At 32.4% G+C, this 22,549-nt stretch overlaps 1 protein-coding gene across 3 annotated transcripts; it reads right to left on the bottom strand.

Moving 5' to 3' along the window:
* Positions 1 to 5,955: 5,955 nt before the first annotated feature.
* On the bottom strand, positions 5,956 to 21,673 carry LOC148302642 (cytochrome P450 4C1-like). 3 transcript variants are annotated; one of them, XM_088271305.1, is made up of 11 exons: positions 21,596 to 21,673; positions 20,299 to 20,510; positions 17,372 to 17,478; positions 16,046 to 16,136; positions 14,048 to 14,233; positions 12,705 to 12,774; positions 11,685 to 11,890; positions 10,182 to 10,333; positions 9,131 to 9,377; positions 7,508 to 7,687; positions 5,956 to 6,301 (listed from the first exon to the last, which is right to left on the bottom strand). In XM_088271305.1, exons 2-11 carry the CDS (start codon positions 20,501 to 20,503, stop codon positions 6,132 to 6,134), a joined length of 1,614 nt encoding a protein of 537 aa, XP_088127431.1. In that variant the 5' UTR covers positions 20,504 to 20,510; positions 21,596 to 21,673; the 3' UTR covers positions 5,956 to 6,131. The 3 variants fall into 3 exon arrangements, with proteins under 3 accessions (XP_088127431.1, XP_088127433.1, XP_088127432.1); XM_088271307.1 differs by lacking the exon at positions 21,596 to 21,673 and adding an exon at positions 20,717 to 20,815; XM_088271306.1 differs by lacking the exon at positions 21,596 to 21,673 and adding an exon at positions 20,636 to 20,707.
* Positions 21,674 to 22,549: the final 876 nt, after the last annotated feature.

Below are 22,549 nucleotides of genomic sequence, written 5' to 3'. Positions count from 1 at the left end.
CTTTCTTCAATATTCTTGGAAGGATGTAGTGGGTTCCATAAAAGAATCGAAAATGCAATCCAAAAGAGGTTTCTTTACCGTCCCGGAACTTGACCATATTTAGACCTAATTTAATTTTAATTCCTATTACCTATATAGTACGATATGTTTTAATATCCACCTTTTATTTTATATAATTTTAAACCTTCAGTATTGAAAAAAAAAACATTTTTGTTAGATTTTTCAATATTTTAAAAAAAAAAATTCTATCAAGTGTCTTATTTTTCCATAATTATACAATATTATAATCTGCATTTAGTGAACTGTGAGCCAAAACCCTTCATAAGATGCAACAAAACTTGTAGGATAGCCTTTACTTTGTATAAATTTGGATTCTAGTACGAAAAGTGTAGAGAAAATATCATGGTGCAAAGTTGTACTTTACCCCGGGATACTTTGCACCAAATATAAATATTAAAAAAAAATACAGGCAAAATAGATAAAAATTTAAAAACGTATCAGACATGTTACAGGTATATGTGTTATTACATTGCAATAGTTGAAACCTCAGGAAAAGTAAAAAACCTGATCTGAATAGACAATTTTTTGAAAAAATGCAGTATTTTGGTGCAATGTATACCCACTTTACGGTACTTGAAAGTGGTCAGGTTAGGAGTCGTAACAATCGGCGGGTATGTATGAGGAGATGCATGAACGTGGAAGAGACGAAGAATGTTTGCAAGTACAGAGTGGTGTGGCGCTCTATTCTCTCTGCCTACCCCTGCGGGGAAACGGCGTGATGGTTAGTTAGTTAGTTAGTTAGTTAGTTAGTTAGTAATAAATTAAAAACAGGTGCAAAAAAATGACGAAAAATTAGATCAGCAATTAATATGAATATAAATATATATCAAGCCATACAGTGAGACAAAAATCCCCTAATTGAACATTAAACTTCGTACATAAAAATAAATGCAGCTCTTATCTAAAAAACCAAAAATAAAAGTGGTTTAAACCAACGTTTGAGTTTTATTTTATGAATTTTTATAAAAAACAAACAAAAAACCTAATGAAATCTTCATTCTTTATTCATTTCTATGGCAGAGATGAAGATGTCTTATTATTTTGATTTTAAAAATGTATATTTGAACAATCAATACGAAAAAAAGTTGACCTTCCAATTCAAAACGTAGCACACAATACAAAATAACACGTGTAAAATTAAAAAAAAACTTAATATTAATATTTTTAAAAAATTGTGTGAAATTGAGAAAAAAATCAACTTTTTCGGAAGAGACCAGATCAACCAAAGACCATAGTTGACCTGAATTGGTTATTTCGAAGCCGGTAGTCTGAAATCCTGGAATTTTTTGGAAATCTCGACATAGATGAAGAAGAATAAGGAAGTCTGGGAATAAACGGGGCTTATCACTTGTAACATTCATTAATTCCACCCATGATTGACAACTACACTACTCAAATTCTTGGAACTTCTACATATATATATATATATGTATATATATATATATATATATATATATATATATATATATATATATATATATATATATATATATATATATTTTATATATATATATATATATATATATATATATATATATATATATATATATATATATATATATATATATATATATATATATATATATATATTTATCCACCCATGATTGACAACTACACTACTCAAATTCTTGGAACTTCTACATATATATATATATGTATATATATATATATATATATATATATATATATATATATATATATATATATATATATATATATATATATATATATATATATATATATATATATATATATATATATATATATATATATATATATATATATATATATATATATATATATATATATATATATATATATATATATATATATATATATATATATATATATATATATATATATATATATATATATAAATATATGTATACTTGCCTTAAGAAAACAAGTTTGTAATTTTTATGTTAATAAATGAATTTTATTCTAGCTTTTGTAAATTTGGCTGGCAAAATTTGAATTTCAGTTTCAGGTTCACAGCCTATAAAGGGACCTCGGATTAAGGCGAGATGCTCCATTCAATTCGCTCCAAGGACAATGAAATGCCTTCTGAATATCATGGGTTTGAATTATAGTAAAACCTCGTTATAACGGACTGCTTGGGAGGAGGAGATGACCGTTACAGCAGAAAGTCCATTATTAAATTGTTTAAGAATATTTTTTTTTAATATTAACACAGTATTTAGATATAAATAAACAATACAAAACACAAATATAATTCTACTTGTTGTCTATGGACCGTCGTGAATTGCTGTTGGTATTTGATATCGATGCGCTTGCTTTCGTTAATTCAGCTCTAAAGTAGGAATAAATTTGTGTCGGATTGTGGTCTCGTGGTTAGTGTCGCGAACTCTTGAGTCAGAGTTTCTCGGTTCGAGCCCACTCTACCACAATTTGATACCTATTTCTTATAATGAGCCGCTTAGGCTCACAGAAAAAGTATGAAATTGGAGTATTTTTGTAAATAATAAAAACGCATTTTTTTTAAATCACATACTTAAGAAATGCTAGAAAACACCATTCTATTATTTTTATTTAAGGGTGAAGACTGACTGGAGCATTTCGTTTAAACAAAAGTTGTTTTTTTGGTGCTGTTTTGTTACTTTTGAGGTTGTTTTGTTTTTTATATAATCAGCTCTTTAAAATTACGAGAATGCTTATTATATGCTTATGCCTGTAATATAGTTGGACTTCGTTATCTGACGAATAGTCAATAAATTGTTTACATAGGTAGACACTTGAATTTAATCATGTATAATATTAAACAGGACAGTTATCTAGAGGAAGATCAAAGAATTCATGGGTAAAGCAGAAAGATAACATGATTCGAAGGCATGGCCTAGGTGACGTTACCCAGGAGAGAAGGACATATAACCTGAGGACGAGGAGAGCTAACCCCAGCAGTCTACAATGACTATAACATGGAATGTTGCCAGGAAGAAGAAGAAGAAACTGGAAGTTTAATTTCTTTTACATTTGATCAGATTTTTTGTCCGTTAAGTAGGGGTCTGCTATATCGAGGTTTTACTGTACTCGTATGTCCGGAGACCATAAGGCCCATAATTCGTTAAGTCGCAACTTAGTTTTCTCTTAATCCAGGTAACATTTTACGTAATTGATTTTTTTCATAAAACAACATTTTTGTACTGAAAAATAAAAAAAATTCTTCGAAGTTATTAAATGGTTTTGAAAAGAAAAGAGTTAGTTAAAAGAGTTCTTATTTATATTCTAATAAACAAAAATATCCAATACGCATAATTTTTAAAAATCGGGCGTGGGCAGACGTGTTACCTCTCCGGCGGTCGGCTGTTGATTGAAATCTGTATTTCGTTGTATCCCCTTAACTAATGAACGTGTTAACGGGTCGAGAATGAACTGCATATTTGACGTTTTTGCAATCACGAAAGCAGTTTCTCTGCCCGGCACTGAATGCACTTTTAACAAACGAATAACGAGGTCGTCGAGCCGACTCGTCTGCGAAAACCTTTTTGGAAAGTTCGGGGCTATTTCAACAAAACGAGTTTTTGTGCAGTAAATAATTACACAAGTTTACAAGATGTGGAAGTTCATATTCTATAATAATATTTTGATACTCATGCATGTTACCGTAATATTTCAAAGGTACCACTCTAGGTTATATGTACATAAAATCAAAGGTGTAATACAAAATTAGTATATGACACCGCGAGAACAAAAAGCTTTCTTAGAACCAGCGATATGAAGACTCTACGACCCATTGCAGGCCTAACACTTCGCGATAGAGTAAGAAACTCTGAAATAAGAAAATCTGCGATGTTGAAAACGTTGTGCGATGGGGAAGAGAAAGAAGACGTTTTTAGAGAAATCACGTGAGAAGAGTGAGTTCGGATCGAGTGGTGAGGACAGCAGCGGACAGCAGTATAAGAAGTAGCAGACCCCCAGAAAGACCACCTAAACGATGGAGAGAAAGCTGGTCTTCCACCTAACAGGAGCGGACCGGAGAATGACAGGACATACTCCTAAATAAAGAGGAAGAAGAAGAAGAAGAAGACGTTTATGACCACATCAAGTCACTTCCAGTACGTTTTTGGTTATTGATTAAAATAGTGAACGACATTGGTACCATAATACAATCTAGGACACAAAATGTCTTACCCTCTTCTAGTGGAACGTAAGGTCCATTGGTGACAGTCTACAGTCCGGCTTCCCCTAAGGAGTTTTACGTGGTTTTTTCGCAGCAATGAGCAAATGGTGAGAAGTTCTTTATTGGCCCACAATAGTTTTGTTCCCAAAGAATAAAAACAAAAAAGTTATTTCACTTATCTCACCAAAGAAGAAAAACTTTTTTTTGAAATACGAAAACTGTGTTTTAAGCAAAAAATCAAATGTTACCTGGGTTTAAAGAAAATCAAGTTGCTGGCTTTCGATTATTCACCTTAATTAACTCTCCAGCATTCGATTTTGTGATTTAAAAAAAAACAGAAATCTCATTTAGAAACACAGAACTGTTTATAAATATCAACAGACTTTTCGTTCAATTTGAAAACGATCGACGATCACTCCTTTCAAGAACGTCATAAATCAAAAATCGCCAATTTTCAGTTGTGCATGTTTTCGGAATGCCCAGAAAATGTACTATATCCCAGCAAAAGAGACATTTTTTAAGCTTAATATTTACCCGCCACAGGACAGAAAATGTTGTTTTTGAATTTTGAAGAAAAGGCATTGTTTAATTATTTTTTAAATATACTAAATATTTTTCAAATGGAGAAAAAACCCTCAGGTTTTACCTAAAAAGATTTGTTGCACAGTAAAAAGTTCAATAAGTGACTTGATATTTATTTTTAATATATGTTATATTTTTAAACTTTAAAAACGTTCTCCTGAAATTCAAGCTTTTTTATTTATGACGTTCTTGAAAGGAGTGAGCGATTTGTGTTCTATGTTTTATGTCATCAATATTTAACCATGAATCACCTACCTCTTATGTTAACTCTATATGAGTTATCACGGATTTTATTTTGCATAGCTCCTATCCCAATTTTCTAGATAACGCTCCTAGGAAACAACATAAAAAAGTATATATAAGTATTAATGATCCATCAAGCTTTATTTGGTAATGGTCCAGGCTTTTTTAAACAAAAAAGGTCCCGCAACTCACTTCAGGCCAAGCTTTTTACTAAAAGAAAATACTTCATTACAATACCATACTTTATCATTCTGATGAATTATTACGTGAGCGCAAACATTGTTGATTATGAAAATTTAAAAAATTAATCCGTGGAAAAAGGTGCCAGAACGCCGTTCCACCTCGTTACATGGTAAAAAGCCCTAGTATGGGTTAAAATAACCGGGAAAACAAATAGGTTTGGTAAAATTTGTAGTCAATTTCAAATAACAACATGCATCGAGTGGTCTATTTATTAGCTACATTGTGCTAGCTATATAATGCTATATCGGTTAAACACAATCCATATTTATTAGCTACATAATGCTACATCATTTAAACTGCTACATAGAATATTTATTAGGTACATAATGCTACACAGCATATTTATTAGCTTCATAATGCTACATCAGTTAAACACAATCCGTATTTATTAGCTACATAATGTTACATCAGTTAAACTGCTACACAGAATATTTATTAGCTACATAATGCTACACAGCATATTTATTAGCTTCATAATGCTACATCAGTTAAACACAATCCATAGTTAAATCCACAGTTGTGTCAGGTTGGGTTAGCATCGTTTACTCTTGAGGTAGAGTTTCTGGGTTCGAACATACTCTACCACAATTTGATACCTATTTTTGACGATGAGCCGCTTAGGCTCACATATATAGCATGAAATTGCAAATATTTTGTGAGTATTTTTGTAAATAATAAAAACACAAATATTTTACAATTAAATTGTATACTTTATTTAATATTTAATGGTCAAATGCAAAAAACACAATGAAATTTTATAATAATAAAAATAAGGTTCATTCGTTATAGTAAATATGAGGTTAACAATATTTGATGAAAAAAATTATCAGTTACCATTTAATTTTTCTTATTACTACTTATAAACTTAAAGGTTTGTATTCCTTCTGGTAATCTTGACGCGATAACCGACTTCGCTTTTCAGAGATATATCGACTGCCTTGGGAAGATCTTCAATCGTCAGGTCACAATAGAACTCCAGCTTTCTCAGCGCGTGGATTGCAGCAGTCTTTACTGAATTTTGGCCATATGTTTGACCTGTAAATAAAATAAAATAAATCATGCAAAATGTCAAGAAAGGTATCTACAATTGTACCGTAGAACTTGAACTTTGATGTGTTACTTGAGCCCAGTACAAAAAAAAATCTGTATTTGATCTACTATAATGAACGTATCGTGACAATGAGTGTCACCTGTCAGGGAAACAATGAATCAAATCGATACGTTCATTATTGTAGACCAAATACAAATCCAAATATTTTTTTATACTGGGCTCAAGTAACACATCAATGTTCAAGGAGCCCCGTTCTACGGTACTGTTAAAGTCATTTAATTCGTAAGAATGACGTCTAATCATATATTTTTTCCCGTTTCATTCACTAAGTAAATATTTATTACATTTGTGCAACTCGAAATCAATAAAAAATATTACAATGGATAACCTTTCCTTTCAAACCTTTATCCACACTCGATGGTGCATAGGTCACTGCATCATATAAACGCAGTGTTATCTTGATCGCTAACACAGGAAGGAAAAGGTGATTAGCCCTCCGCTTCAGGTATCAGTCCAGGGCAATATCGAATAAATTTTTGAGCGTGAAATCACTTTTATTTTTTTGAATTTCCCACTGGAAATCGAATCTGGGACCTTCAGTACGGTAGCCGAGCGTGCTAACCCCGGAGAAGCGCGGAGGCTTTTTGCCACTACGGAGGCGGAGATACACATAACAAGGAAAAAAGGGTCGATTTAAAAATATCGCTCACTCCTTTTAAGAACGCCATAAATCAAAAAACTTGATTTTTCAGGAGAACGTTTTTAAAGTTTAAATTTATAATACAATGTATTAAAAATATATATCAAGGCACTTACTGATCTTTTAACTATGCAACAGCTCTTTTTAGGTAAAACCTGAAGGTTTTTTCTCCATTTGAAAAATATTTAGTTTATTTAAAAAAATAATTAAACAATACCTTATCTTCAAAATGCAAAAACGACACTTTCCGCCCTGTAGAGGGTAAATATTAAGTTAAAAATATGCCCCTTTTGCTGGAATATAGTACATTTTCTGGGTATTCCGAAAACATGCACAACTGAAAATTAACGATTTTTGATTTATGACGTTCTTGAAAGGAGTGAGCGATATATTTGCCTAACGACTTTGTCGACTGGTTGAATATAAATATATGTATACATATTTTTTTACGGTTGATTTATCTTTTTTCTAAAGAAATTGTGAGCATTACCGATGCAATTCCTTTGTCCAGCGCTGTAGGGTAGATATGAAAAGGGCGGCCTTTTCGCCACCTCCTCGGGGGTAAATCTCTCCGGTTTGAAGGAATATGGATCCTTCCAATATTTAGGGTTGTGTTGAAGGAGATAGTTGCTGATGAATAGGCACGTACCCGCTGGCAATGTCACGTCTCCTGTCAAATAATCATTAATTTAGTACTGCAATTTTTTATTTATTAAAAATCAATTTCAATAAAAAAATATACTACAGTGTAATAAATAAATAAAAACCCTTATCCGCACCCCAATGGTGCATAGGTCACTGCGTCATATAAACGCAGTGTTATCTTGATCGTTTTACGTATGAAGGAAAGGTGATCAGCCCTCCGCTTCAGGTACCAGTCCAGGGTAGTATTGAATAAATATTACAGTGAAAAAATCACTTATATTTATTTAACCCCCCTTGGGAATCGAACCCGGGACCTCCAGAACGGTAGCCGAGCGTGCTGACCATTACACTACTGAGGCGGACAGTGTGGCACAACATTTATCATTAATCACCCGATCGGAAGATGTTACATTTACACTCAGACCTCGCTTTGTGTCGTTTCACTTTACGTTTTTTTGAAGTTGCGTCGTTACTGAATTATCATTTTTATGATAATTATCATTAAAAAAAAAAAGATTTTTTCAACGTATTTTTTTTTATCAATTAACGGTTTTATCTGAAATTCTAAACCAGAACATATTAAACATTGAAAAATACGATAAAATAATGTATTAAATCGTTTTAAAAGTTTATGCTTTGTCAAAATTCAGTAATTATTATTTTTTATGATTCATTTTCGCTGTACGTCGTTGTGTTGTTTTTTTTTTCATTATTATTCAGAGAATTTTCTAAAAGGTAATTTCTCGCCTGGTAAATTTCAATTTGCGTCGCGGTATTATAGGTCTTAGTGTATTGCAAATGGCGTCGTACGTTCATCGTATTTGACATTTCGCTCACTCCTTTCAAGCACGTCATAAATCAAAAATCGTCAAATTTCAGTTGTGCATATTTTCGGAATGCCCAGAAAATGTACTATATCCCAGCGAAAGAGGCATTTTTTTAACTTAATATTTACCCGCTACAGGGCAAAAAGTATTGTTTTTGCATTTTGAAGAAAAGGCAGTGTTTAATTATTATTTTTAAATATACTAAATATTTTTCAAATGGAGTAAAAACCTTCAGGTTTTACCTAAAAATACCTGTTGCGCAGTAAAAAGTTTAATAAGTGGCTTGATATTTATTTTTAATACATTGTATTATATTTTTAAACTTTAAAAACGTTCTCCTGAAAAATCAAGTTTTTTGATTTGTGACGTTCTTGAAAGGAGTGAGCGAAATGTCAAATACGATTGACGTACGAGAGGGTGATTAATTTTGTGCCATCCTGTAGAAAGCATGTATATTATTATTCGTCTTTGCGTTATAGTCAGGTCCCCCCGACATCAACTTCACTTGAGAGTAGTTGTCTCTGTTTTGGGCAGCTCTAAATAGAGCCTCAGTATACTCGAATTTTATTTAAGGTGATCAAGTTTGCGCCGCGTCTAAGAAAAAAAATATATCGCCAGAATATGGTTATGAAGTAACTTACGATGTTTCATATAAAAATCTGCTCTCAAGTCTCTCATTTGAATAGCCCCCGTCGGGAACAGTCTCATCGTTTCTTTGTAGCAGTAATCCAGGTAGGTGTATTTGGCAAGGTCTTCGGTCGCGATGTCACCGTCCAAATCTCCGCTCGATAGTTCCTTGATCTCCTTCCACACCAGATCCTGGCAGCGCTTGTCCATCCCCAACAGTGTCAACAAGGAGCCCGTCATCGTCGCTATTGTATCCGAACCCTGGAGAAGAGTGAAAAAGCCATTGATGTTTACCAAATGTCCTCCTGTTTGGTGAAAAATAGAGATCACCTTTCCTTCATAAGTTAACAATCAAGTGAACACTGCATTTATATGATGCTGTGCCCTATGCACCATTGGAGTGCGGATAAGAGTTTGGATGACTTAGGGCATGGGTGCAGCAGAACAAAGTAAGATCGGAACAGGGTTGCTGCAACTTCTTGCTCTGGAAGTGGGGGAAAAGGAACAACCCTGATTGTTAGTGTGGATTGTGGATTGTGATTTTTGCGCGGTATGATGGATAATCCTGAAATTATCCGGAGCATTGGTCTGTATGTTCCCAATAGGACAGCGTCGACATAGATTGTTTTCCATTCCTATATACAGGACACATAGTGGATGATTGCCAGCTCAAAGGGTTTAGTGGTGACCTTCGGGATATCCATGAGGCGACCCCGGAAGCGGTGGACTGGCTGACAAGACTGAAGCCAAGCCCATAAGACGCGACCCATGGGGTGAAAAAGAAGTCGGAGCCACACAAAAAGTAAAGTGAAGAAAGGACACCGTAACAATTTTTCTCAAGTCTACATTTGACCTGATAATGGAATGATTACTCCAAAACCAGTAGTCATGAAGTGTTTTAAGTGGTATTATGTACACAAAGTGAATGATGAATGACAAGGAGAGTATTGTATTACCACACCACAAAGGAAACAACAAAACAACCATTTTAATATAAAAATATAGAAGTTTTAGCCTATCAATTATAAATTGAGGAGGCAGATTTTTAGAGGGGGTGATGCTCACCGCGCCATAAACGTTATTGAATTCATCAGCAATTTCATCGATTGTGCAATACCCACCCATGGTAGCATCTACCATCAAGCTGAATATAGATTTGGTAACATGCGTTTTCTGAACATCGACATCTTCGAAGTACGCGGATGGCTCTTCCTCAACTAAAACCAAAATGCAACAATCATTTTATAATACTCTAGTAGAATGTTCCTCTAAAACTGAAGCATAAATAATCCAAAAATAATTAGGCTTAGAAACATTTGAAGTAAAGAAAACTTGAGTAGTGTGTACTGTACCATTGTTCACTCCTTACTACAGTATGACATTGTTGGATAGGGGGAACTCATAACAACGCCTTGACCCCTATTTAAACAGTTCAGAGAACAATCATACAAGTCATTTTTAAAATAAAATAAAATAAAAAAAATATCCGACAACACAATTATTTTCAACATTTGTCCCAAAAGTAGAAACCATTAAAAAAACAGTAATTCTTTAACCCTAAAAGAGTAGAAAATAGTTAAGAGTTACCAAAATGACTTCAATCAATTCCAAAAGAACTATATTTGGAAACCAAATTCCAAAATTGAAGAATTTGAAATTCTAAAAAATAAATTAATTTTTAATTAATGTTTTACTTAGCAAATACTAATATTTCTTAAAATCTACTGTGACACTGTATTTCTAAAATTTAGAATTAGATCCACATACGTTTTTGAAAATGATGCGGAAAGCATAGAAACACGTGTCACAGTAGATTTTAAGAAATAGTGGTATTTACTAAGTAAACCATTAATTCGTTCATCAGATTGGTGTATTTCGTTTATAGCTTCTGCATATCTCTCTATTTCTTACCATTTTAGTACAAAATGTAGTCCAACCCATGTGAAAATTTCGGCGCTACCGAAACTGTTTTCCCATAATGATATATATGAAATGCACCGTCTGAATAGTTACATAGACAGTGCTCGCGCAAACCGGTAGAAAATCTAAACCCGGACCCGTGTCTGAAACCGGGACAATCCCGGTCAAACTGGGACGTATGGTAAGCCTTAAAAAGCAATGAGTGTAAAAAAAATCTGAACTAAAAAAAAACTAGATAATATATCGCTCACTCCTTCCAAGAGCGTCATAAATCAAATATCGTGATTTTTCAGATGAGAATATTTTCGAAATGCCCAGAAAATGTACAATATCCCAGCAAAAGAGGCATATTTTTAACTTAATATTTACCCGCTACAGGGCAGAAAGTGTTTTTTTTTGCATTTTGAAGAAAAGGTATTATTTAATTATTTTTTTAAATATGGTAAATATTTTTCAAATGGAGAAAAATCCTTCAGGTTTTACCTTAAAAAGATCTGTTAACAGTAAAAAGTTCATAAGTGGCTTGATATTTATTTTTAATACATTGTTTAAACTTTAAAAACATTCTCCTGAAACATCAAGTTTATTGATTTATGACGTTCTTGAAAGGAGTGAGCGATATGTCAAACCAAAACATTCCGTACTCACTTTTCTTGGTGTCGATGGAAACATTTTTCATTTTAGTAGTTTTGTCGTTGAGAATTTTCAAAGCTCGTCCTTTTATCGAATCGTCGAAAAAGGAGCGATATCTTGCACTTCCGTCAAAGAAAATTTGTCCACTTTTGAAGCACTTATAGACTATATCTGACCTCAGCCATATTTTACACATCCTTTCGTGGGCCAATCTTGCTGCCCTAAATCAAATTATAATATTCTTTATATTACAAATTAAAAGAATACTTCAATAAAGAGAGAATTTATAATAATAAAAAAATAAACGCAAATGATTATTAACAAACGTCATCAAATCACAAGTTATTCATCGTTTGATTTAAAAGTTGGAGCCAACGTTGCATTTGAATATCCGCACATTTTAATATCCTGTAACTAAAGACTGTCTCCATGGTGTAATGGTTAGCTTATGTGACTGGGCGGAGTTTGAGAATAGCGGGAATATGGAAAGCAAGGATTGGGAATATAGAAATAATATATTATTTGTTAGGCTATTAATCGAATTTAAGTTTTTTTAAATATAAATTTTCAGTGTAATTCATTATTTTACCCTTATATGATACTCGGTGTAACAATTTGAGTTTATATGAGTTGACTGAGTGATTTTATCCATTATGTGATTCGCGAATTCAGAAAAAGAATTACTAACAATACCGCTACGATGCCCTTAATCGTTATTTTTCTCGCTGTTAACCTACATTTTTTAAATCACAATCCCTTCAAAAAAATTAATAAATTCCATATTTTTCCAACAACTCTATTTTGCTAACTTATAATCCTACCTACCTCATTAAGTAAAGATGATTATTTATTTAGTTTCCACAACTAGTCGTTACAATATAATACACAAGTGCCAAAAAACAAGTGTTTTATTTATAATTTAATCATGTTTTACCACAAAGTGAATGCCGAAAAAATAAATAACTTTGGTTCGTTGATATAATGCCCTGTGCAGTGATCTGAACAAGTATTATTTAGTTGTTTTAAAACACTTACCTCGGGACAAATTGCAATAAGTGATCCTTATTTCCTTCGTAAAAAGCGGGTTCCCAATCAAATAAATCCTCTACAATGTAAAAATTCATAAAAAAAATTTATTTCATTAGTTGAATCGTCACAATATATTTTATAATGATGCTGAATGCATCAAAACACGTTTGAAAAATAGTGGTATCTATGTGTTCAATTGCTAAATTACACTTTTAAAATTTATATAAACTTTTTGTATAGAATATAATCGCTCACTCCTTTCAACAACATCATACTATACCACCTTGATCAAAAATATACCGGAATTTGTTCAGAAAATTAAAAATACAAGATTATTCATCAAAATCGATATTGTTCCCTTCAAAGTACTTCCCATCGACTTCAACGTACTTATGCCAGCGCTTGATCAATTTTCGAAACATTTTCGATATGGCCTTCAGAGACATCTTCGATTTTTCCATGACCTCGTCTCGGATGCTGTTACGCGCTCCAGGAGCGGTTTCTTGAATCGACCAAATAGGAAAAAGTCGCAGGGAGCCAATTCAGGTGAATTCAGTGGTTGTTGGATGGTATTCATTCCGTTTTTAGCCAAATGGTCACGGATAACGATAGCATTGTGCGCGGTGCAAGATCAACGAGTTGTTTGCCCACAAATCGGGTATTTTTGGCGAATTGCTTCATCCAAACGTCTTGAACGGATCCAAAAGCGATGTCTAACTTCTCTGCCATCTCTTTGATTCTCAATTTGCGGCTTACGGTCATCCATTCTTTGATTTTGTTAATATTTTCATCGGTTTTCGATGTCGAAAGCCTACCATTGCGTTCATCATCGTTGATGGACTCATGGCCACTTCGGAAACGTTCGTTTTCTTCATAGTATCGTTGCCGAAACACTTTTCTAGCATTTTCAATGTCGTCGCACCGCTAAAACCGCAAAATTTAATACAAACTCGTTTAAATTCCATTCCATTTTACAAAATTGTCAAAAATCGAAAACACGCAGATGTACTCAATACGGCGTCTACAAATGTCAAGCTATCGAACTGAAAATGTCATTGACTATCAATGACAGATATCAAATCGGGTGACTGAGAACGCCACACGGTAGTGATTCCGGAAACTTTTTGATCAAGGTAGTATATCAAAAAACTTGATTTTTCTGGAGATCGTTTTTAAAGTTTAAAAATATTATAAAATGTATTAAAATTAAATACCAAGCCACTTATTATTTGAATGGATGTTTTTGCTGTTGAAATAAGTTTCAAAATTTATTTAGAGAAGTTTGCATAAATAAATATGGAATTATCGTTTCGTTTTTGTTCAATAAAATAATTTTTATATTTTCTTACCACATATGATATCGGTTGCATACCGCCGACATATCGGAGTCAAGTTGGCGTACCCCGTATCACAAAGTTCTTCTAAATTCTTCATGAAATATCTGGAGTGCTTGTTGAAATTTGCCTGAAAACTTTTGACCGACTTCCCACAGAATGAAGGGTTGATAATATTACGGTGGAGCTTCCATTTGGCGCCTACATAAACATATTTTTAAAAAATCACTATTCGTTCATTATTTTCTCTCGTACAAACATTAATAATAACAATAATAATAATTTGGATAATTTGTGTAGCGCCATTTTCGTAAAATACCACCTCAAGGGCGCTTATAAAGACATGGATAATAATAATAATTATAAGATTATGATGATAATGATATAAAAAAAAGGGATTAAAACGTTGTCAATCGATCTGGGGCTGTCGAGTCTGGAGCGGGGAAAAAATGAGCCGACAAATTAAAACGTCTTCCTCTTGATCCCATGGGCTGGAGAATGGCCAAGGTGTTGGGTAGGACGCCTTCCTGAACGACGGTCGTCACGCTGTAGGGCAGCTTGTTGATCTCCTCGTCATTGTGGATGGCCAACAATTAAGTTTTAGTATTTTTACTCTTTTGAACAAATAACGGTACCGTAGAACGGGGCTACTTGAACTTTGATGTGTTACTTGAGCCCAGTACCAAAAAAATATTTAGATCTGTATTTGGTCTACAATAAGGAACGCATCGACATGATTCATTGTTTCCCTGACAGATGACACTTATTGTCACGATACGTTTATTATTGTAGACCAAATACAGATTGTTTTTGCACTGGGCTCAAGTAACACATCAAAGTTCATGTAGCCCCGTTCTACGGTAATTCATTGAAGAAATGGAAAATTTATTTATAGCTGAGAGCGGCCATAGCTCTCAGTTTCCGCTGTTTAAAAAAGTAAGTCTGAAGGAAATACAAAGTGAAAAAGAATCAAATCACCGGCTGACCACCGCGGCGGTCGTAGAAGTAACACGTCTTTATACGCCCGTTATTTTAAATTATGTATATTGTACATTTTTTTTATTAACCCTATCCTTATCATTCATCTTTCACTTTACGTAATACCACTTTTAAAAACATTTATTTGTGACTATCGGTTTCAAATGGTTTTTGTTCAGATGTCAAACCGTAATAATTTTATGTATTTTAATGACCAGATGATAGAATGATTATTAAAAAACCGGAAGTCATGAATATATGTTTATAAAAGTGGTATTACACAAAGTGAAAGATGAATGATAAGGATAGAGATAATTATATTACCATACCACAAAGTAAACAATGCTTTAACTATTTCATATTGTATGTAATATAAAAAATATAGCGACCAGCTGCGCGACGAGCCACACGTGTCACCGCGCACATTTTTTTTTTCGAATAAATACTGGATTTTTTTTAAAGAATATTTATAGAGAAAATATTTTTATCTTTTTTTACTCTTTACCATTCAAAAACTTTTGCTTTAACTATTTCATATTATGTGTTATAAAAAAAATATAGCGACCAGCTGCGCGACGAGCCACACGTGTCTCCGCGCACATTTTTTTTTGAATAATTATAGAATTTTTTTTAAAGAATATTTATTGAGAAAATATTTTTATCTTTTTTTAACTCCTTACCATTCAAAAACTTTTTATTTCAAAAACATATATTTATTTCGAAGAAAAACTTTTTTTTTACAATAAAAAAACGGTGTTTAAAAAAACAATTACTTTAAATGTAAAAATGTACAATTACTTCAACCCATCGAATCGAAATATAAAAGTTCCCCATATGTATAAATGATTCAAATATATTTTGTTATAAATAAAAAATGTAAATATATTAAATGAATAAAATAAAAATAAATAAAAATGTTACAAGTGTGAAAATAAAATTGAGTTACAATTTAAAGCATATTGGCCTTTAAAAAAGTAAACCTTAATGAAATATTACGTACATTAGAGAGCCTTAATTCAATGTGTTCATACTCACCCGATAGAGTTACAAGTCCATGGCCCAATGTCTGACTCAGTATTTCATATTTACTTCCTTTGTGGGATGTTTCCTTGCTCATCAAAATACACTACAAAAATAAATTATATAATTATAAATCCTTCTACTTCTTCAAACCCTCATCCGATGGTGCATAGGGCAATGCATGATACACACGCAGTGTTATCTAGAACGTTAACACATGAAGGACAGGTGATCAGCCCTCCACTTCAGGCACCAGTCCAGGGCAGTATTGAATAAGTATTAGAGTTAATAATCCACTTATATTTATTAACTCCCCCGCTGGGAATCGAACCTGGGACGTCTAGTACGGTAGCCAAGGAGGCGGACTGAACTATATATCCATTAGACTTTATTTCCTCATCCGCCAATTTAGAAAAAAATGGTGATAGATGACACTAAGGTGATTTAAGAGAAACAATCACCTTAGTGATTTAAGTTCTTAGTAATACAATCAAAATATTTCAGGTGTATTTTTTATTGTATTTATAAATATAAATATATATATATATATATATATATATATATATATATATATATATATATATATATATATATATATATATATATATATATATATATATATATATATATATATATATAAAATATAAAACCCTTATCGTCAGCCCAATGGTGCATAGGGCACTGTGTCTTATAAACGCAGTGTTATCATGATCGTTTTACACATGAAGGAACGGTGATCAGCCCTCCGCTTCAGGTACCAGTTCATAGTAATATTGAATAAATATTACAGTGAAAAAATTACTTATATTTATTTTTACCCCCCTTGGGAATCGAACCCGGGACCTCCAGAACGGTAGCCGAGCGTGCTGACCATTACACTACGGAGGCGGACAATAAATATATGTGTATATATATATATATATATATATATATATATATATATATATATATATATATATATATATATATATATATATATATATATATATATATATATATATTATATATTTATATAATAATAATAACTCTTTATTCCAGCTGACTAAGTGGTGGGTGCAATACTTAGTCAGCTATATATGTTACAATATATGTATGCCTATATGCCATATATGCCTCATATAAATTTATGAGGCGAATGTTAGTGGGAAAAGAAGCAGAGGAAGACCGAGAAAAATATGGCACGATCAGGTATGCCAAATACTTGAAAGTGGTCAGGTTAGGAGTCGTAACAATCGGCGGGTATGTATGAGAAGATGCATGAACGTGGAAGAGGCGAAGAATGTTTGCAAGGACAGAGTGGTGTGGCGTGATGGTGATTTTTTTATATGTATATATATTCACCTGAAAGTCTTCAGGCTCCGATATAACAACCGCAAATTCTTGTCCTAACCAAATTCTCCAAAACTCTCCATACTTTTTTTTCAAAACTGTAAGGTTTTCCAGCATCTCTGAAATAAGTAAAATGCATTTTAAATAAAATCCAACCATATTACATAGGCAGAGAGTGTTCCTGATTACAAAAATATTAAAATTTTTTGACATCTCATCAAAGATAAAGAAGAATATGAAAGTCTGGGCATGTACGGGGCTGACAACCGTCATAGGCTGGTTTAAGTGATCACTTTACACACGTATAACATTAACCAATTCTACCCATTATTGACAACCACACTGCTCAAATTCTTGGAAGTTTTATATATATGAACCAATTTTGAAACATTGTTCTTGAATCACTGGAACTTCACTAGAGACATCTATTGGAGAGATGAAAAGAAGCTTTATATTGAGCAGAAACTATTTTATTAGTATGTGAGGTCCGAATCCTGGATTACCCGCCAGAAAATATAATTTTCATTTTTATTATTTTAGCTTTTAATTTGACCAGATAATTTATTTACAACATTTTGAGTGTGTTCCAAATACTTGTTGACGAATATCTCCAATTATAGGAGTTATTATTTTTTGACATTTCATCAAAGATGATGAAGAATATGGAAGTCTGGGCATTTAAGGGGCTGACGACCGGCATAGGCTGGTTACATGTGTTACATGTTACATGTGTGTAAAGTTATCACTTTACACACATGTAACATTCACCAATTCTACCCATTGTTGACAACCACTACTCAAATTCTTGAAAGTTCTAAATAAAAGTTTTTTTCATTATCTTTATTGTTTGTAACTACCAAAAGATAAAACCAAATGTTATTTGTGTGCTTTGATTAAAATCCTTTTTTATTCAAAAATGAAACTGATTCTTACCTCTAAATATTCAATAGGGTAAAATTATTAACATATTATTTTTTGACATATTAAATTTTAAAACATTAAATTACTCTCACCAAAATATGTTTTATTTTAATAAAAAAAAATAAAAATATACATTGAGGATTTTTACGGAGTGTGTGGAAGTTTTATTTATTTTTTATTTTGCCATTAATCAGTTGAATATTTTTTCAATGTATTAATACATTTTTATTTCTAAAAATGAAAAATATCTGGCTCTCAGGCTAAAAAAGGTTCGCCATTCCTTAGATTCTAAACATTATAAAAATCCCCAAGGATGTTTTTAATAAAATATATTTTTTTGTATCTTCATAAAGGTCAAATAAAATAAATAAGCCTACGAATCGTAAGCAAGAACCGGTTTCCAGAGTTAAAATTTATATATTTAAATAACGTGTTTATTTAAATAATGTGTGTTTCTTAAGGAAAAAATATCAAAAATATATTTTTATCATTTAACAAACAAGTTTAAAAGATGTGTTGCCTGTTAATTAATTTGTTTGTTAATTTTTTACGATTCCACGTGCAAAAAGAGAAAAAATCGAAATTTTATTTTTTAAAAGGGGTTAACCCGCAAAGCCTCTATTAGAGGCTTGTCTGCAGGTGGGATAGTAAGAATAGGGAAGGTAAATGTGAAAAATACATCACAAACACCCAATCGTAAATAAATATTTCTCGAATTTATTTTGCACTTGGCGGAAATCGAGCCCACGACTAGTCTAAGTCGAGTGTCTACCCAACTACGCCACGGCGCCTGTCAATTAATTTAACAATGTGCAAAAGTAATATATGGGGTTTTTCTTTTCTTTTTGTCTCATATTTTTTGTACGCATGTTTTTTGTAGAAGGGGCGATTCTTGTTTAAAATGTGTAATTCGCTCACTCCTTTCAAGAACGTCATAAATCAAAAAACTTGATTTTTCAGAAGAACGTTTTTGAAGTTTGAAAATATAACACAATGTTTTAAAAATAAATATCAAGCCACTTATTAAACTTTTTACTATGCAACAGATCTTTTTAGGTTAAACCTGAAGGTTTTTTCTCCATTTGAAAAATATTTAGTATATTTCAAAAAATAATTAAACAATACCTTTTCTTCAAAATGCAAAAACAACACTTTCTGCCCTGTAGCGGGTAAATATTAAGTTAAAAATATGCCGCTTTTGCTGGGATATAGTATATTTCCTGGGCATTCCGAAAACATGCACAACTGAAAATTGACGATTTTTGATTTATGACGTTCTTGAAAGGAGTGAGCGATATAGGGTTTTCCTTTTCTTTTTACCTCATATTTTTGTACGCATGTTTTTGTAGAAAGGGCGATTCTTGTTTAAAATGTGTAATTGTCTTTATACTGCCGTCTTAGTTTAGGTAGTCTGAGCAAAAGAGAAAAAATTAAATTTATTATTTAAGTTTTGTTATTTTAACGCTTACTTTGTAAACACTTGACAGTTGCCAAATATCGGGAAGGCAAATGGTCCGGGCAACAAATGTCAAAATATTAATTTTTGTTTGTTTTTTAATAAAATACAACTTAGTAGACTCAAAAAACATGTGTTTGATTTAAAAATTAATACATAAATCAAAACGGAGTTCTACAAATTAAACGCCAAATTAATAAATAAATTAACAATTAATAAAAAGTGTAAATCCCTCTCCAAGCACAAGAGCTTAGTCTCTTTTTTAAAAAGAACTGCGTAGTTAATTTTAAGTTTGTAAAAATAAATGTCTAAAAAATGAATTAAACCATTAAAAAAACTCATGTAACTGTCTTGAATAAATAAAAATGTATTTTTAAAAAACGCAAAAATGCATAAAATCAACTTGTAGTAGGTACCAAAAAAAACCACTTTGAGTGATTCGTGTTTAAAAGTTGTAATCCTTTATAGGTACTACCGTCTTAGTTTAGGTAGTTTAGAAATGGTTCAATGTTGACAAAAGCTTGTTAAATTTAAAATTTATGATTTAGATTATATCGCTTACTTTGAGGATCGGTAAACACTCCAAGATTATGACAGTTGCCAAATATCGGGAAGGCAAATGGTCCGGGCAGTTTGAAACTGAGGATATAAAGCTTTCGGCGACTCCACAACCATTGTATAAACCACATCAGCCCCACGACGGCCAGTGCCTTAATCACCAGTAATGGATAAGGGTTGGGTGGCAAAGAGGCTGCAGCTACTGCCATTTTGAATCTGAAATTAAATTTAATTGATGAATTGATGCATGCATGTGTAAGTGTCGACGAATATTTGCAAAGACAAAGTGCATGGAAGTGAAGAATGGACTTGGAAAATTAAAATAATAATAATAACGCTACTTAATACAATATAAAAAATAATTTTGGGATCCGCAATAGAGTATCGATGAATAATGGTTGAGTGGAAATACGATGACTGACCATTCTCTGTAAATGTCTGCACTATTCCGTGTCTGTCTGCTGTGCTGGTGGGGGTTGTGGGCGTCTGTGTACCGGCCAACGTCGGATCGGAATCGGATCTAGCTGACTAATTTAACTAAATACTTATCCCTTTCACTGCCTATACCGGGGTTCTTCTAGAAAATTTGGTGATGGTCTTACAATCTTGTATTTATTTAGATTGGCAGTGACAGGAATATTGAAAGCTTTTAAATGTTAATTCACAGTAAAATCCGGATGCATCTTTATGTTGTCTCACATTTTCAATAAATTTCGCAACATAGTTATAAAAAAAATTGTTTTGCAAGAGCAGATCAGTCAGGAAGCCTAGATGCTTCTGTATCAGATCTGGGAATGCGGTAGGACAGCTTTCAGTATAAAAAATAACAAAAATATATTATAAAAAGTGCAAGAAAAACCAAAACATTTCTACAATGTGAGCTACGAAACACTTTAATGTATAAAACATAGTTTTTTCACTTTTATTTCATTTGACTTTTGACTCTGTTTGATTAGATTGGTGTTTGATTAGATTGGTGCCGGAATGTCACCAGTTTGATGATGTCGGTAACAAAAAAACCGGTGAATGGTCAAATAAAATAAAAGTGGTAAAACACTGCATAGTTTCTGTTTTATTTTATTCTATAAAATACAGTTGGAGTAAGAAATATCAGTACAAAACTTAAATCTAAAAATGCAGTAAATTCTTTTTAAAAGTTTTTAAGTTTTTAAAGTTCAGAAAACTGCGTTCTTAATTTTCAGATTGTAAAAGTAGAAATGTGAAGAAAATTAATTAAAATTAAATAAAAAAAAACTTTTATAACCATACTAAATAATTTAAAAAAATATGTGTTTACTCACTACTTCAAAACACTTCTTGCCTGTTTCACAGAAATTTCACTCTGATATGTAAGTTTCTTCCACACAAATATAAGGGCCCTTGAGATAAACAGGTATTTTTCTGACAAACCTGTTTTGAATATTTTTCTTTTATATGTTTTCGTCCGCCTCCATAGTGTAATGGTGAGCACGCTCGGCTACCGTTCTGGAGGTCCCGGGTTCGATTCCCAAGGGGGGTAAAATAAATGTAAGTAATTATTTCACTGTAATATTTATTCAATATTACCATTGACTGGTACCTGAAGCAGAGGGCTGATCACCTTTCCTTCATGTGTTAAACGATCATGATAACACTGCGTTATAAGACACAGTGTCCTATGCACCATTGGGGTGCGGATAAGGGTTTTAATAATGTTTTCCTTACCGTATATTATATTATTATTATATCATATCATGATGAAGATTCATAGGTGATTCACAAAGCAATTATTCCTTTTTTAAAGATCAAATTACCTCTGAAACTGTGTAAGAAACTTTTTCCATTTCAATAACGTTTTGTTAATCAAAATAGTAAAAAAAATCAAACACTATTTCGACAAACTGCTTTTCCTTGGACGTTAGGTATGGTACATACGTCACAATTATTGTTTCAATATTATTTGCATACGAAACAGGTTTAAGATTTAACAATATACAAAAACTCCTCAGAACTATAGTGTTAAAAATGTGTGCTTTTTTATGTACCTATATCTTTTTTATGTAACCAGAAAAAGCCACTGCAATGCGTGGCCGGGTATAACTCGCCGATTAAAAAATAAATGTTTCGTTTCCACAGATATTCGAGATGAAGACTTTCTTCCGATAAAACAGCTTCTTCTTCTTATTATTATTATTATAGGCCTTACGGCCTGTTTTTAAGAGGGATTAGCCTCCTGCGACGTCGATTCCCAGCTATTGGCCCATTTCTTTGGTGGT

This window comes from Brachycentrus maculatus, unplaced genomic scaffold, assembly GCF_059751285.1.
Source record: "Brachycentrus maculatus isolate JH-2025_06_01 unplaced genomic scaffold, ASM5975128v1 h1tg000427l, whole genome shotgun sequence".
Lineage (NCBI taxonomy): Eukaryota > Metazoa > Arthropoda > Insecta > Trichoptera > Brachycentridae > Brachycentrus > Brachycentrus maculatus.
This window is presented reverse-complemented; position numbering and strand designations above follow the sequence as displayed.